Genomic DNA, 18,491 nt, shown 5'->3' with positions numbered 1-18,491 from the left:
CACCTGATTGATCGTATGCCTGCGATAGTGGAAGCTGTCATCAAGGCTAAACGTGGGCCAAACCATATTGAATTCCAGCATTACCGATGGAGGACGCCACGAACTTGTAAGTCATTTTGTCCGAATACTCTTGATCACATAGTGTAACTTTGTTGCTTTATTGGCAGCGTCAGTTGTTACCGGTAGCTTTGAATGTAGAAATATATACAGAAATAAAAGATTTATAATTCTGTCAGTCTTCAATAGTGTCTATACAGAAGATATCGAGCCCTGGCCACTATGAAAGTCTCAGATTGTTATTCAAATGGTAAACACACAAAATGGGGTTAGTGCGTGAATGTTCTAACTTCAGTACATCTGCCGCTGGAGCTCCGAGGATGGAAAGCTTGCATCTCATTGGCAGCGGCGTAATCGTTCGTGGCGGCGCTCTCGTGACGCAGTGGCGGCTGCGTAACTGGTGATGCATGTATTTGAAAGTGCGACTGAACAAGGAGTGGCCGATACCGCACCCCTCGCCGCCCAACTTGGTAGGTATGGTGGGAGTTCTGTGCCGTGTGTAGTATGAGGCCGACTGCTTGGCTGGGGACAGTGCAGACCAACCCACGTTCGAACACTGCGTCTTGCGAGCGCCAGAGAAACTGCCCCGGAATAACCAACCAGGCGCATGATGCCTCCGACGGTACACGTAGGAGGGTGGAGGGTGCTGCAGAGGGTGCCGGCGACTAGCCGACGGTGACGGCGTCGATGTCTGTGGGAGAGGCGACCTGCGGCGTTGGCGGCAGCGGGGTCCCGGGTGGGCACGCGGAGACTTCCACAGGTGAGACGGCCGCAGGTGGAAACACCTACCTGGTAAGCTGCACAGGGGGTGGCGTTGCGGCGGGCGGATGTGGCTGCGTCACAGCGGCCGGACGTCGTGCAGTGAAGAAAACTGAAACAGTTTGATCTACTACAGGATCACTGAATTCACGGAGCCGTAGCTGATTTTGGTGGCGCTGATGGTGCCTGCGCTGCTGCGAGTAGTATACTGTTCTCTGCCAGCTGATCTGAGAATAACGCCAGGTTGTAATATTGTTGGGTTTAGGATGCTCTGTATATAAAATATTTGTCATAAAAGAGAAGAACAGCCATTGAGCTGTAGTTGGTAGAATATTACGCATCACAGCGCAAATGTTAGGAAAAGAATATTTTTGTAATGTGCGTCTACAGAAAGACGCGAGTCCAGCATTAACTGCTTCAAATAAACACTACGACCCGCCGAGAGCAGATATTTAAATAACTGCCGCAGCTCTCGATCCTAATCAGATGCGAAACATATGAACAAAAAAAGGAAAATTTGTATTTTGTTGTGAATAGTTCTAGAGACCTGATTACCTTTTATTGTTTCGTTGCTGACGTGTTAAGAAGTGCAATGTAGCATCGCTACAACTTATATCATTTTAGTGAACCAGCAAATGTAAATTTTCGAACTAACACTTCAACAAACAGTGCGACGCTATGTAATATTCACGCGCATGCCAGCAGAACTTATTTTAAGAAGTATATATATTTTATTGATGGCGCAAATGGCTCTGAGCACTATGGGACTTAGCATCTGACGTCATCAGTCCCCTAGAACGTAGAACTACTTAAACCTAACTAACCTAAAGACATCACACACATCCATGCCCGAGGCAGGATTCGAACCTGCGACCTGAAGCGCCTAGAACCGCTCGAGCACCGCGGCCGGCTTAAGAAATATTGGACCGACAAGAGAGGACATTGTCGTAGCACGGAATGTGCGAAAGAAATACTAAATGTAAGTTTTATATAGCTTGGTTATTTGTTCATGCTTAGTAATATCTCAGAATATATTCATGTGTTATAATGAAATCTTTTTCTTTCCATTCTTTTCTTTAAATGACCTCAGTGTTTTTCTTTGTATGCAAAATATGTTATAGGCCACCTCTTTATAGCGGTATCTTGGTTGTTTTCGGGAGGCTGTTAATATATTCAATCACAGAATTGATAACCATTACCATAACCCACTTTTGTTCACACATTTTCCTTTCGGTATTAAGTTGGGTTCCTTGGGTATTTGTATCGAAGAATCAGATTGTATGAAGGCAATACGGGTTAAATGTCAGGTTCAAACTACCTTTGTGTAATCAAAATCTATTCCTCCTGAACACAATCGAGAACCGACGCAACGCAGTTCACAAAATCTGCTCTCTCTCTCTCTCTCCAAACTGCACCAAAAAATGGTAAAGAAATTATCGTGAGTGCTAAATCTAGTATAATTCCAATTATTATTTCTTTATTCCTTTTTTATTATGATAGGAGAAGGTTCACGTAAATGTAGCTTGTTGTACACTCGATATTGAACTCTAACGTTCGGGTGAAACTTCGTCGTGAATTCTGAAGTAAGGTCAGACAGCAGTCAAAGTACAATATGAACTCAGAAACATCAGTAAGGCATCTTTATATTAAAGGGAAACTCCAAGTTTTGTCATTTGCGTCTTGAACGTTCGAACGAAACGTTCGGCCTCACCGTTAAACTGTGATGAGAATGGTGCTGTCCTGACATGCTGTATTCCATTGGGTTTGCAAAGTTGTGCAAGTTCGTTGGAAGAAAAAGGAAGTCCATTGTCAGAAACAATTGTTTGTTGCAAGCCTTCGAGAGAAAATACAGAAGCGAGCATCTTAGCGCTGGCGGCATTCGTCGAATGCACTGAGATAAAGAAGGGATATTTGCTGTAGTCATCGACGATAATCAACCAACGTGTTTGCCAAAAGTGGTCAGCAAAGTCTATGTGGAGGTGTTGCCATAAAGTATAAGAATGGGGACAGGAGAAAAATTCCTGTCACGAAACGACCTGATTGGCGACATTGTGCCGTCACACGTTCTGTTTGCTTTCCCAAACCAAGCCACGTACAATGTTAGTGCGCCAGCTGCTTAGTGCGAACTGTTCCCGAATAACGACTACGTAGAAGATCTAACATATACTGTTGCAACAAGGTGGGGATTAACACTTGCCTGTTCGTTAGGCGTGTGAAGAAGAATCAAATCACCGTTGCGGTGCAGAAAGAATCAGGAATACATTTCTGAGCCTCGGCCGACCTTTGTAAGTGTTACTTTTCAGCAATCATAGTGACTCGTCATGGTCCGTGCCTTGTGCGATCCGCCGTGAATCAGCAGGAAAAAAATCCAAGGACTGTAAATAAGAAGAACCAATATGTAAACAAGAAGCTTCCGATGCGTCGAAGGTTGCATCTGTGCCAAGAGGTGAACGAGACAGTGTGACGGCGTGTAGTTGTAGCGGCGTCGGGCGATACAAAATGTCACACTGGTAATTGGACTATTGGTTCAAATGGTTCAAATGGCTCTGAGCACTATGGGACTCAACTTCTAAGGTCATTAGTCCCCTAGAACTTAGAACTAGTTAAACCTAACTAACCTAAGGACATCACAAACATCCATGCCCGAGGAAGGATTCGAACCTGCGACCGTAGCGGTCTTGCGGTTCCAGACTGCAGCGCCTTTAACCGCACGGCCACTTCGGCCGGCAATTGGACAATTACAGCTACCAGTGTTGACGGTTCTGCACCGTGCGGTCGGAAACTTATTTCGACGGATGGAAGAGTGCAGTCAAAAGCTTACGGTCTGTGACCAGGAAAAATTTTCTGCGGTACAGATAATGATGAAATTTGGTGATACCATATGTTCTAGCCAGGACTTCCTTCACCAGCTGACTGTAATTAGTCTGAGCACTGTTCAAAGTTTTGGAAGCAAATGCGATGGGGAGTTCTGTTTCGCCAATTTTGTGGGATAAAACCGCCCCGATGTCATGAAATGAGGCAACGACTGCAAGCACAAGTGGTTCGAGCGGATCTTACTGCATAAGACAAGGTTCACGAAGCAATGTATTTTTCAGTGTTTGAAAGCTTGGTCACAGTCTTTTGTCCAATGGCTCGGAACATTTTAGCGGCTGAGGCGGTCCAGGGGAGCTTCAATTTGCGCCGCACTAGCAAAGAACTTAATGTAGTTAGTGAATTTTTTGAGAACAGCTTGAAGTTAACGTAAATTCTTAAGAGATTGCTATCGTTGAATTACTCGCAGATATTTCGTCGAAGGACGAAGACCATTGGCTTCGATGAAATGTCCTAAGTATTCAGCTGTTCTGTTGAAAAAAGAACATTTTTGCTAGTTACATTTGAGGTCCGTCTCAGTTAAAACGTGAAAAAGATAGTTCAAAATTTTTTAAATTAAAACAAAAAGGTACATTGGACGCTACTTGTTCGAGAAATTTTTGAAACAATGCAAGCGTGAAAGCACCGAAAAATTAAAGCAATGAACAGCCCTCGGTCGAAAAATGAAGTCCTTTGACCTAGGTTTCGGCCAATTCTAAGAATGCCTTAATTTTGCTACCGAGGCCTGTTTATTGCTTTAAATTTACGTTGTAACGGTCGCTGTCAACGCAACCATGTTTAAAATTTTAACGCTTCCGAAAAGTAGACGTTGATTTTCAAACAAGCCGATATGAGGAATCACAAGAAAAATTTTCTTTGTCTCTTCGTCCAGTGGTAGTTGAAGGTAGGCTTCTGCAAGATTAATTTTTCATAGGAACTCTCCTCCCGTTGGACGATCCAAAATTTCCTCTGTACATGGGAGCAAGTAGGAATCAATGTCAGTGAATTTACCGTGCGTTTGAAATCCGCACACAGGAGAATCTACCAATTTGGCTTACGAATGACGCCTAAGGATGATGCTCACTGACTTGCTAAAATATATTTTAAGACACCAACGGATTCCAGTCTCTGAAGATCTGTAGCGACGTTGTCGCGCAATGCTTGCGGCACAGTGCGTGCGAGGCGAAATCTGGGGTGCGCATTAGCTTTTGGCGCATAGCGAGCATGAAAATCTTTTGCATATCCTAGAGTAGAGTCGAACAAATATTGATACTTGTTATAGAGCTGTTGAACTGCAGTATGGGAATCTTTTGATCTTTTGTGTCAATGGCATGCACATTGTCTTGTATGTCTAACCCGAAGGAATCAAACACATCCATACCAAAAATATTTGTGGTCGTGCGTGAGCGGACTACTACAGTGAAAGGAGCTTCCTTAAGCTTTCTTTTTTTTTTTTATTCTGCAGATAAGCGGCACGTTCCAAGCTGCTGTCGCCATTATAAGCGGCGAAATGCGGACCCCATGTTTGAAAGTATAGTTGGCGAACTTTAACGTATGTATGTAGATTAAACAACGTGATAGAGGCACCAGTATCTAGTTGAAAAGGCACTGACTGGTTACAGATTTGCAATGTAATCCACAGTTTTCGGTGTGTTCCCCGAATGCAACTGTCCAATCCATGTTATGAAAAACTATTCCGTTTCCACCTGAGCACTAGTGCGCTTTCGTGAATTTCGAGGTTGGGAAAGCGTTTTTGAAGTGAAGTGGTATTCGGTTTAAACATGTGTACGTGAGTTTTCTGCGTCTTCGCTTATCTGATTATTTAGCAAGAGGAGGCGCAGAATCTAAATATGAAATGACATTGATTTCCATCCGATCCTGCTTTGCTTTATTCCCACGTGTGGGCTTTGTAGCCGTTTGCAGGCAGACAGCCCTGGATGTCCCGTGCGATGACTAAATTTGCGTTCAACTTGTGTGAGGAAGCACTTCTTCCGATCATGGATGATATAACATTGCACAAATGTCTTTGCTTTGCTCAGAGCTGGGTCGGTGTAATTAGCATTGCGCCGGCGCAAGAAACGCTGTATGTAGTGCGTCTGGCGTTGTTTAAGAGGTGCTGACTTTCAAGTGCTGGTGGCGGAACTGTGGCTGGGGCGCGAGTTGTTTTTCTCAAGTGAAGCAATAACTAGTAGACAAAATCTTGCTCGACTAAATCTTGAAATTCGCATACTTTTAGCACTTCACTGAGGCTATGGTTGCGATGCTGTAGAATTTCGGCGCTCAGTCTCTACTCTGATAGATTCTGAATAATAACATCATGAAGCATTTCACCCCGATAACTTGTGCCACAGACAACAGACACATCTGACTTTCCAGTCTCTAGTCATACCCTGCAATTCCGCAATACATTCTTTGTAGAACTGATAACTATGACGTGGCGTGCGGAAAAATTTGTGCCTTGCAGCAGCAACGTGTATTTGACTCTCAAAAAATTCATCTAATCTGACAGTTATGACCTCATAGGGTGGGTTTGAGGCTCACCGAGGGGAAACAATTTCACTAAGAGGCCATAGTTGTACACTCTTACACATGAAAAGAAAAATGCAAGACGTGATCCACCTGCGATTTTGCAGGGGTCGAAATGCTGATGCAGCTGCTCTATGTATTCTTTCCATGTTTTCTTCGTCTCATCGAACTGGCGGAAGGGTGAATTCCTTCTATAGCTTCTGGCGCCTTTTGATGCTGGTCTGCATGCGGTTGTACGAGGCAAGAAACTGCCGACAGCAATTCTGTTATTTGGAACTGAACAAGAGGTGTAGACGCTGCTCAGCTCTCAGATGTTGCCCTCCCTTGTTTTCCATGCTTTCTGAAGTATCTCAAATATTTCAACCTATGTATTTCAATTTAATATAAGCACACAAACAAAAAAGAAGTCAATATAAAGGAAAAAAACTGTCCTGCTCTGGTGCCCAAAGCTTCTTGTTCAACTTCCTTTTGCTCGTCGCCAGTCTATTTTGTCTTCCTTCGAGCGCTGTGTGGTTCTTTAGTGGATACAGGAGCGGGGAACAGATGCTGTTCGCGAACAGAGAATACATATATTTATTTATTCTCATCTAAAATCAAATAGTAAAAATAATACATAACTTTGTAGCTTTATTGGCAGCGTCAGTTGTTAACAGCAGCTTTTAATGTAGAAATATATACAGATACAAAAGTTTTATAATTCTGTCACTCTTTTCAGTACAATGTTTATTCGTAAGGTGTCGAGGCCTGGCAACTATGAAAGCCTGTAAATGCTATTCCATTGGCAAACACACATAAATGGGGCAAGCAGACCCGCCGCCGGAGCTCCGGAGAGGGGATGCTTGCATCTCATTGGCAGCGGCGTAATCGTTCGTGGCGTTCGGTGCGGGTATTTAAAAGACTGAATAATGGCCGATACCGCATTTTGATTCAGAAAAAAGTGCAGCACATTCCAAAACAATACAGTTGCTTCCTATATATACTACATTAGCCCTTTTCCTTTTCCTATCGGACTTTTTAACCCCGATGATAGACCTGCAACAAAAGTTACTATTTTGTCAGTTCTCGTTTTTTGTGTCAGATGTCCTGCGTTAACCCATGCCTCGTTAAGGTAATAAATCTTCTGTTTCTTGCGTGTGAACTTTTCAATCCGCCGGAGATAACGCCTACTCCACAAAGCAAAATCATCTCTATCTAAGAAACTTCCTGGCCGATTAAAACTGTGTGCCGGACCGGGACTCGAACTCGGGACCTTTGCCTTTCGCGGACAAGTGCTCTACCAACTGAGCTACCCAAGCACGAGTCACGCCCCGCCCTCACAGCCTTTACTTCTCCCAGTACCTCGTCTCCTACCTCCCAAACTTTAGAGAAGCTCCCCTGCGAACCTTGCAGAACTAGCACTCCTGAAAGAAAGGATATTGCGGAGACATGGCTTAGCCACAGCCTGGGGGATGTTTCCAGAATGAGATTTTCACTCTGCAGCAGAGTGTGCGCTGATCTGAAACTTCCTGGCAGATTAAAACTGTGTGCTGGACCGTGACTCGAACTCGGGACCTTTGCCTTTCGAGGGCAAGTGCTCTACCAACTGAGCTACCCAAGCACGACTCACACCCCGTAGGAGACGAGGTACTGGCAGAAGTAAAAGCTGTGAGGACGGGGCGTGAGTCGTGCTTGGGTAGCTCAGTTGGTAGAGCACTTGCCCGCGAAAGGCAAAGGTCCCGAGTTTGAGTTTCGGTCCGGTACACAGTTTTAATCTGCCGGGAAGTTTCATATCAGCGCACACTCCGCTGCAGAGTGAAAATCTCTATCTGTAATTATGTTATTTCATTTCCTGCTTTCGAATGGAAAATCAGTACCTTTTATCAGTTCATTAAATGTTGTTCTTTTAAAAATAGGCAAGTCGTCATCATTATTTACCACAACGGTTTTTCTCTTCTATGCTTCACAACACGACGCAGTTTCAGTCATTTTGACCGTGCACATGGGAAACACGAACGAGTGAGAAGAACCGCAATGACTGCCTGCGTGATTGTTGAGAAGCGGTTAGGGGCGGTGCGGGACGGGAATACTTCTCTCCATTTTCTTTAGCATTCACAACAGGTGAGGTTCCTTGCATCCTCCTATTCTCCGGATGTATCTTCAGAATGAGGTATATAACTAAATCTCCTGTACAGGAAGATCACCACTTACAAACTGATGAATGGTGTGTATTGCATTGTCCCACACAACGGCTCATTTTTCTTTGGGCATACCATTTACTCTCAAGTGAGCAATACAGGGTGTCATTTCGATAAACACACAAAAAAATTGACTTAAAATGGAATCGAACCTGCAACCTTGCGTATACATATACATTACTATATCCACTATGCTATCACAACTGCGTGTATGTTCTGATATTCTTATAGTGATACTACACCGAGTTCCTCAAGTTTGTTAAAAAGAAGGTGAAAAATTGAGCGATTCGACATTTTATGTTCCAAGGACAAATTGGAAGAGTATTTACAAAGAAAGCCGACATACGCCGATAGGAACTAGCCATAACGTTGTGCACAGAATTGATCAGAAAAAGCGATGGTATACTGAAATTTGAAATAAGAGACACATGGCGTAAGCGATTAGCATGCTGATGGGCAAATCCAATGCTGGCTGTTAATGGATTAGAACGCCTTAAAATTTCATTAGCGGTAGTAGGGTAGGTCAGGGTGATATGGTGAATCGGGTGAAATGGTGAATTGCTTTAATTCTTTACTGGTTAAACAGATGTCTCTGTATGTCTGCATGCCAACAGTGTCTGATCATCTGTGCAGTGTGCACGTGTTGAAAATCAGCTCCGTTTTAAAAACCGCAAGTACTTTTACAAAACTATTTTCGATGCTAAATAATTTTTATATGCTGCATGCATTTCTAGATGTTACTTCAGGTAGCGTAGTCCGCGGGGTATTTTTTGATATATTCTGCCTTCTTTTACTGCTTATGTACTACATAACCTAGAAATCGTTGCGTCTAGTGTTTTGAACTTCTTGCCGTGCAATTCACTGTTTCACCCATAGCAAATGGGAGAAATGGTGAACTCGGGCAGGGGTGATACGGTGAAGGACTTTTCTTATGTGTAAAGCGTAAAGCTTTCATTTAGGTACATCCCAACCAGGGTTTTTGACAAGTCATGAAATGTTAGCGTTTCCTATCTCAGAGTTATATTCTGCTTTATCCGACGTCTCAATACAATCGTTAATTTAAAAATTAGTTTTTATACGTATTTTTTGCGAATACACTTTGTTCTGTCAGGGATTACAAAAGTAAATGTTCTGACTACCGCCATTGTTTCAGGCAAAGATGCCTACATTTTACAAAAGACAAAACGGATCCAGCCGTGCTTATTGAACAGAGGAGCAACTTAACGATGCCGCAAAAGCGGTTCAAAATGGAATGAGCCTGAATAAAGCCTCAAAGGAGTTTCACGTTCCATGGCCAACGCTGAAGAGACGATTAGCAAACGGGTGCTTTACGAAAAACCTTTGGGTTGGCCGCCTGTACTAATACAAGAATGTGAGAAAAAGTTGGTAAAACATATCATAAAATTACAAAACTTCGGATTTCCACCCACAAGGACAGAAGTACGTACCATGGCATGTAAACTAGCTGAGAAATATAACCAACATCACAAATTTATCCGAAAAAAGTAAATTGCTGCAACGAACTGGCTACATTTATTCTTAAAACGAAATTCGGAACTCTCAATACGCAAATGGGAAGGAGTTTCACAAGCACGGTCAAGGGGTTTAAGTACGAAAAACGTTTCAGACTATTTTTCATTGCTGCACAACATCTTGGTAGAGCATAACCTCCTTGATAAGCAGGGAAATATATTCAACGTAGATGAGTCCGGACTTCAGCTGAATAATAGACCAGGTTATGTGTTGGCAGCAAAGGGGCCTAAGAGCGTTCCAGCGATAACATCCGGTGAAAAGGGTGAAACAATATCTGTAATCGATTGTTGCAATGGAGAGGGCATGTTTTCACCCCCAGCTTGCGTTTTGAAGGGAAAAAAATGAAAAGGCCGAGCACAAGGACGGTATGCCGCCGGGTTCCACGATTTTCATGTCACAAAAGTCGGCGTACGTAACAACTGATATTTTTCTTCTGTGGCTAAGGAACTATTTTGCACCGAGGAACAGTCGTGCTTATTTTGGATGGACGTAGCTCTCATTGCAGCAGCGTGGATACATTAGAGTTTGAAGAAGAAAAAAACATAATTTTGCTCTGTCTACCTAGCCACGCCACACACTATCTGCAGCCGATAGACAGATCATTTTTTTAAAGCTCGGAAATCCTATTATTACAATGCTTGAAATTCGTACATTAAAATGAATCCAAATAGAAAAATTTCCAGACTAGTGTTCGGAGGACTGCTTACAAAGGCACGGGTACAAGCAGCTACGGCAGAGAATGCAATATCGGTGTTCAGAAGCACAGGAATCATCCCGTTTAATATTGATGTCATCCCCGAATACGCGTTTTTAACATCAGCTTCAGATCAACATCAGGAAAACAACGAACGACATGAAAACAGACCTACTTCACCTCGACCAAGTTGTTCGCACTGGCAGGAGATACCTAATCCCTCGGAAGAAGCAACTGCAGACGTAGATAGCGATCAGGGAATTGAACACATACAAGCTTCACCACAATTGGGCTGTTCGCAACGGGCAGAAAATCCACAGGGAAACATGCAGTCTTCATCAGAAGTAACAGATATGATCTCGACAGTGGCAACAGGAGAATCTCAAATAACCTCTGGCAAACTCTTGGACCATATTTCGCCGATACCTATCCTAGATAAAGTTGGAAGTAGTCCAGAGCTTTAGCTGAGGTTTTGATTTCTCTAGAAAACATCGACAACCTGCGAAACAGAAAATGACAAAATGAGTACTGAAGAGTAGAGAAATTGCTAAAAAGAGGGCCAAAGGAGAAACCGTAACCAAAGGAAAACCGTAACCAAAGAGACTACCAAAGGAATTATCAAAAAGAAGCAGCCTAAGAAACGAAAATCGTCTACCACTGACACCGAATCCGACTCGTCGCTGGATATCCAATTGCAAGACGATGATGACGACGCGAATGATGAAGAGTGTTATAGTGTAGGGTGCGGTGAACTGTACAGTTGCACTAAAAAGGATGTGGATCGGATCAAATGTATTAGCTGCCAACATTGGCTGCATGAAGACTGTTCAAAATATGAATCTATGTGTGACGTATGTGGCCAAAAGCAGTGGAAATAAGTTCACCATTTCACCCAAATGGCATTCGCCATTTCACCCATATACATGGGTGAAATGGTGAAGTTGATAAAAATACGTTTTTTTAACTTTTGTAGTGCCTTAAAGAGGATGTGGTACTGTTCATGTGTTACTTATGTATTTTGTGAAAGGAGAGTATTTTTATTTTGTTTAAATACACAATTTTTTGTTCACCATATCACCCTGATTTACCCTATAGCACAAAATATCTAATATATAATTAGGGTCTATTTCCAGTCGCATAACAACTTGCGAGAACGTGTCTACGACCGCTGACCAATCGCCGCGCATGTACTTGTTTACATCAGGATCGTATAGCACGGTGAACTACATCAAACAAGTCCTCAGACTGAAGACCGCTAAAGCACCAGCATCATGACGGAAAGAAAACAGTACAAATGATCAAGTAATGATTATTTTATGTTGGAATTTGAAGACAGTAGAGAGAGGGGCAGCAAAAATGAATAAAAGGAAGAGTAAAACTGACCTGAGGTTCTTTTGGGTAATTAAATACGGTTTTCAAGACTTAATGCTATTGAAAAGGAAAATTTTGAGTCAGAGGGAATTTCTAATTTTGATTCATGCAAAAGTCATGGAGTTGTAGTTGAAAACAATTCGCAAACAATTTCCCCGCAAGCAGTGGAGTGATACCTGTTGGGAGTTATCTGGAGAGACAAGAAAACAAACGAATGAGTGAAGAGAGACGGCTGGAATAGGAGATCTAACTACGACCGAAACGTGAATGAACGTGGATGAGGAGAACGAGTGGGGACTCCAATAGATAGCATACGAATCAATGAAATTCTTTGCCGCATTCGAAGAGAAAAGAAGAGACCGAGACAACGTCGTAATCCGAGGTGGGTCGCTGACATTAGATGACTCTACATGAGGCCTCTTTTTAACGGTGGATGTCAATGGGTGACGATTATCATCATTGTATTTTCCGTGTTCGTAGGCGATCACTCGAAATATCTGCCAACTACGCAGTACGGAAAATCCGGTCTCGAAAACTACAACCGTCGAAGATTTTTCCCTGTTGAGAGTACAGGCACTCGACCCAGTTATTTTCGTACGAGCAACGGAGCCACTGCCGTCCATTGGTGCAGCAGTGTCTGGTCGGCATCCTGAATGTGACAGCGTGGTTAGTTCCTGAAAGCAGTATTTTAAATTCACTCGTCGGTCATACTTTTCCTTACGTCACAACTGAAAATCACCCCTACATCTTTCCCGCACGAATCTCATTTCGGTTTAACAAAGACTACTCCACGGCAGCCGTCTTCAAAGTGCGAGGGTGAGCGCGGGGGGGGGTATGGCGCCCTGGAGGGGGGGGGCAGGGGGTGCAGAGAGTAATAGATGGAGGAGGGGGGCGCCAGCTTTCAATGAAATATTTATATTTAATAATATGTAACAAAAAGACTTCTGGTGAACAGATATTGCTAGCGTCGGATTCTCTTTTCCATGAACCAACTTAGGGAGCTCCTCCACCGTTATTTTGCTGGCTTACTCACAAGAAATGACCAGCAGATCCTGTCAGCAGGAATGCTGAGAAAAATCGCGAGTAATATACCACACAGCCCCCGTCACCGAATGCCAGCAGGTTTAACTACTTACCGAAGGCTTAACAACCACTAATGACAATAAGCTGCTTGCCAATGTGACCGCCACTTCGGTGCTTGTAACACTAGCTGGAAGAATAGGTTCTTAATCACAGCCCTCGTGAGTGCACAGTTGATTTCAGCCAGACTTCGTCAGTGAGTTAGCTAGAAGCAGAATTCCAGTTCCTGTTCTGTGCAAGTAGTTAACTGGATTTAAAATAAACTGATAAACGTTTCGCAATTCCTACGGATAAGTGGCTGGTTCTCAGTGATAACAAGAGATTCCGTGGAAGTGATTCACCGAATGCCTCTTCCCCATTGAAAGTAAGCAGTTCTAATAAGGAAGAAGATTCGAACTTAATTAAAGTGCGTTCTTCTTTCGCATCTCTCTCTGTTCCGATCAGCAACGTTAGTCCTGAACCCAAAACCAAGATGTACAAATATCAAATTGATTACCTGAGATTAGGTGTTGCCAGCAAGCATTCTTTTGAGTAACGACGCATGATCAAAATGTGTTCATTGTTTGCAGATTTTAGCCAACGATGACTTAAGGACTATAAAACTAAAGAGACACCCGCGGACAAAACATCCAGGACACGTAAGTAAACCCATTGAATTTTACACTCGTCGAGAGAAACATCTAAAATGAAATATCAGATTCCTCAAAAAACAAGTATCAGCTCCTAAGAAACCCCTAATAGTATCCTACTTAACTGGAAAATCGTAATAGCCAAGCACTGTGGCTCGTCATATTGATGCAGTGGTCACAAACATGAAATATCATTTCTTACCACGTCCTCATGATAGCCCAAAATTCTCCATTCAACTCGATGACAGCACTGATATTGGAAATCTTTTCCAGCTTGTTGTTTTTGTACCCAACGGTTACGAAAATTAAATGCTCGAGGACTTTCTGTTCTGTAATACTCTGGAAGGGTGGACTACTAGCGAAGATTTTTTATTTCTTGTGAATTCCTTTTTTGTTAACAACAATCTGTCTTGGACAAATTGTGGTGGTATATGTACCTATGGGGCGCAAGAATTTACTAGATCTAAAAAGGGGGTTATGGGAAGAATGGGTGATGTTTCTCCTTCTGTAAACTTCGCGCATTGTGTGATACATAAGGAGGCATTAGCTTCTAAAGTAGTACAACAGAAAGTCAATAAATTGCTGAACGACGCTGTGAGTGTTGTAAATTTTGCGAAAGCACGAGCTTTAAACAGTACACTACTTTCCATTCTTTGAAAGGAGATAAGTTCTACTCATAATTCGCTTCTATTGCACCTGGAGGTACGTTGGTTGTCTCAGTGGTAAGTTCTTCGTTGCATTATGAAGCTGAGGGACAAACCTCGCCTGTCCCTGCTGAACAGCAGTCATACACTCGTGGCTCTGTTTCTGGATGAAAAAAAACGGCTTCAAGTGTACAATTTGGCAGAAGTTTTGAGAAACTGAATGATCTTACTGTATCACTTCAAGTCCGGAATAGTAATATCAACTTTCTAAGCCAGAAAGTGCTTGCGTTTAAAAGAAAACTTTTAGCTTGGAAAACCCATATGGAGAAGGGTAACTGCGAGTTTTTTCTTGTCTGAATGACTTCGTTAAAGAAAATAAGTTGGATGTAGGTAAAATGAGTAGAATTGACGTAATACGTTTCGAAAACCTTCGTCAACAATTCGAGGATAAATTTCCAGAACCTTCTTCTGAGTACGACAGAATCCACAATCCGTTCTATACAATCATAACAGATCACCTGTGAACAGTAGAACAGAAGCAGCTAATAGAACTCTCAAGTGCTAGAACACCTCGAAATGAATCACATGGGAGTGTCTTGAAAACGTTTGTGTACAGGCTCTGAATGAATATCCCAAATCAGTAAGAAAGGTAGTAGACGTGTTATCACCTGTCGCTTCAACTTACGTGTTCGACTTAACATTTTCTGCAAAGGCATTAATCAAGACGAAACGTTGGCCTAGACTGCAGCTAGAAGGGGATCTGCGAGTTGCTGTTTCAGAGATCAAACCAAGACTGGATCTCCTTTCATCACAAATTCCAACATCGCACTAAACGTGCAAATGTTTTCAAATTTCCGAATTATGGACTGTCTGCATTTTCCTCTTATTTATTTATATTTGGATGATTAGTTTGAACACAACAGGTTTTAAATTGACATTTAAATGACAGCTATTGTACTTCGTAATATTTCAAATTTTAAGATATTCTAAATGAATTAAAAGCCATGTAGATGGAAACAGTTAAACTTCAGACAACTAATATGTGAACTAATCTGTAAAAAAAAAAAAAAAAAAAAAATGAAGTGAAACACATACATTGGTTCAATTCCAATAATGGTACAATTAGGCATGGTTATTTATAAAATAGTTGTAATTGTTAACTTTGAACTTTCACCGCCTGAATAATACAAATGTATGATAATTTACAAATGATGCACTCTGATGTACCCGATGGACCCTCTGTTATTATTATTATTATTATTGTTATTATTAGTGTTACACATAAAACAGAAGTAAATAAAAATCGTGGGCCGTATTTGTGCCATTATGAAAAGTGCTGGGAAGGGAAAGGAAATTGAGGGGGAGGGGGACAAAATAATTTATGTTTCTGAAGAGGCGTGCGAAGGAAAAAGTTTGAGAACCCTTGCTGCATGGCATTGACCCCTTACTTATCTCGCATTTATCGCAAATTTCCCGCCCAGAGCAAACGACCAAGCGACATGGAAGAAGCAGAGGAGCCTCCTACATATAAGAAGAGTACCAGAATAAACACGCAAAATTACAGACAGTTTGCTGCAAAATTCCTGAACATATTCTCAATTCGATGATAAATTTCCTTGAGACAGAAAAGCCTCTGTCCATGAATCAGCACAGTTTTGGAAAGCACAGGATAGTGCGAAACTCAGGTTCCCCTTTTCTCGCATGATGTCCTGCGAACTACGAATGAAAGGCAACAGGCAGTTCCATATTCCTAGACTCCCGAAAACCATTTGACACGGTGTTTCACTGCAGACATTAACGACAGTACAAAATCACCGTCCGGACAGGCCTTGAAGGCCCAACGGTAGCGACTGGCCGCCATGTCATCCTCAGCCCTTAAGCGTCACCGGGTACAGATAAGGAGGGGCATGTGGTCAGCACACCTCTCTCCCGGCCGTTGTCAATTTTCGTGACCGGTGCCGCTACTTCTCAGTCACGTAGCTCCTCAATTGGCCTCACAAGAGCTGAGAGCACTCCTCTTGCCAACAGCACTCGGCAGACCCAGACGGTGACCCATCCAAGTGCTAGCCAAGCCCGACAGCGCTTAACTTCGGCAATCTGACGGGAACCGAACCAGTGTTACCACTGCGCCAAACCATTGGCATCGACAGTACAAGCACAAGGAATAATATGCCAGATATCTGAGTGGTTCTTAAATAACAGAATGTAGTATACTGTCCGCGGCTGCGAGTGTTCATCAGAGACAAGGATTTCGTCAGGAGTGCCTCAGGGAAGTGTGATAGGACCACTATTACCTTCTAAATACTTAAATAATCTGGCAGACAGGGTGAGCACTAGTGTACAGCTGTTTGTTGACGATGCTGTGGTGTACGGTAAGGTGTCGTCGTTGAGTGACTGTAGGAGGATACAAGATGACTTAGAAAAAACATCTGGTTGGTGTGATGAATGGCGGCTAACTCTAAATGTAGAAAAATGTAAGTTAATGCAGATGAGTGGGAAAGGCAAACCCTTAATGTTAGCATGCAGCATTATTTGTGTGCTGCTTGACACAGTCATTTCGATTAAATATCTGGGTGTAACCATGCAAAGCAACATGAAATGGAACGAGCATGTAAGGGTTGAAGTAGGAATGACGAATGGTTGGCTTCGGTTTATTGGGAGAATTTTAGGACAGTGTGATTTATCTGTAAAGAAGACTGCATACAGGAGACCACTGCGATCCATTCCTGAGTACTGCTCAAGTGTTTGGGATACACACCAGCTCGGATTAAAGGAAGACATCGAAGCAATTCAGGGGCGGGTTGCTAGATTTGTTACCGGTAGGTTTGAACAACACGCAAATAGTATGGAGATGCTTTGGCACCTCTAATAGGTATCCCTGGAGGGAATGCGACGTTCTTTTTGTAGAACGCTATTGAGAAAATTTAGAGAACCGGCATTTGAAGCTAACTGCAGAATGATTCTACTGCCGCCAACATACATTTCGCGTAAGGATCACGGAGATAAGAGTAAATTACTGCTCGTATGGAGACATATAGGCAACAGATTTTTCTTCGCTCTACTTGCGAGTGGAACAGGAGAGAACATGACTAGTAGTGGTACAGGGTACCCTCCACCACGCACCGTACGATGGCGTGCGGAGTATGTATGTGCATTTAGATGTAGATGCAGAACCGAGGGAGTAGACTCCTGTTCAAGAGGGTAACGTTCAAATCCCCTTTCAGGCATCCTGAGTTATTTTCTCCATTGTTAACTTCAAGTTAATGTCAGGATACTTGAATTATTCCCTGTTTTAGTATAATCGATGTGATCCATTTCTTAATACCGCCGATTTCGAAGGTACGTTACACTTTTCTCGTCCACTTTGATTCAAAAGTCGCTTTACGTTATGTTTGACACCAAAAGAATGCTACTGAGTTAAGGAATTTGAGTATGTGAAATAAGGAAGGATTTTCCTGTCTGTGTAGCCGTGTGCGCCGTTCCACGGGAAGACAAGTGGACAGCACGAGTTGCTCAGGTTGTGGATGGTCATGGAGGCATAATGCGAGAGGCGTGTCCGCGGAAATTGGCAGCCCGCGGCCCACGCAGCTGGGAGGGGCGGAGCACAAGTTAGTGCACGGCGGTTGCCTCTCTGTCTCTCTCTCTGTCTGTCTGTCTGTCTGTCTCTCTCTCTCTCTCTCTCTCTCTCTCTGTGTGTGTGTGTGTGTGTGTGTGTGTGTGTGTCTCAGCTGTCCTTCTTGTGTCAATACTTCCGCTATTTACAGCGCAGATGACGGATGGTTCAAAAATGGCTCTAAGCACTATGGGACTTAACTTCTGAGGTCATCAGTCCCCTAGACTTAGAACTGCTTAAACCAAACTAACCTAAGGACATCACACACATCCATGCCCGAGGCAGGATTCGAACCTGCGACCGTAGCAGCCACGTGGTTCCGGACTGAAGCGCCTAGAACCGCTCGACTACAGAGGCCGGCATGACGTTTGGCATGAGTGACTTTCAGGCTGACAGTCAAGGTCGAAATTGATATTATTCGCTGCGGTCTCCTCCCACACTAACTGCCTTGGATCAATAATTGTTTCAATTGGTAGATTCCGTCTTTGGAGTTTCTCGAAGATATGAAAAATATACATCTAAAACTAACTAAATGTCTTTAGTGTGCTGAATTTTTTTTCA

At 42.9% G+C, this 18,491-nt stretch overlaps 1 protein-coding gene across 1 annotated transcript in view; it reads right to left on the bottom strand.

The window, feature by feature from the left end:
• Positions 1-842: 842 nt before the first annotated feature.
• The window catches only part of LOC124620176 (extensin-like), a 47,512-nt gene continuing 29,863 nt past the window's right edge, over positions 843-18,491 (bottom strand). Inside the window, exon 3 of the mRNA XM_047146846.1 lies at positions 843-1,043. Within this exon, the coding sequence (XP_047002802.1) occupies positions 843-1,043 (201 nt within the window). The remainder of the gene's footprint in view (positions 1,044-18,491) is intronic.

The sequence above is a fragment of the Schistocerca americana genome, chromosome 6, assembly GCF_021461395.2.
Source record: "Schistocerca americana isolate TAMUIC-IGC-003095 chromosome 6, iqSchAmer2.1, whole genome shotgun sequence".
Lineage (NCBI taxonomy): Eukaryota > Metazoa > Arthropoda > Insecta > Orthoptera > Acrididae > Schistocerca > Schistocerca americana.
This window is presented reverse-complemented; position numbering and strand designations above follow the sequence as displayed.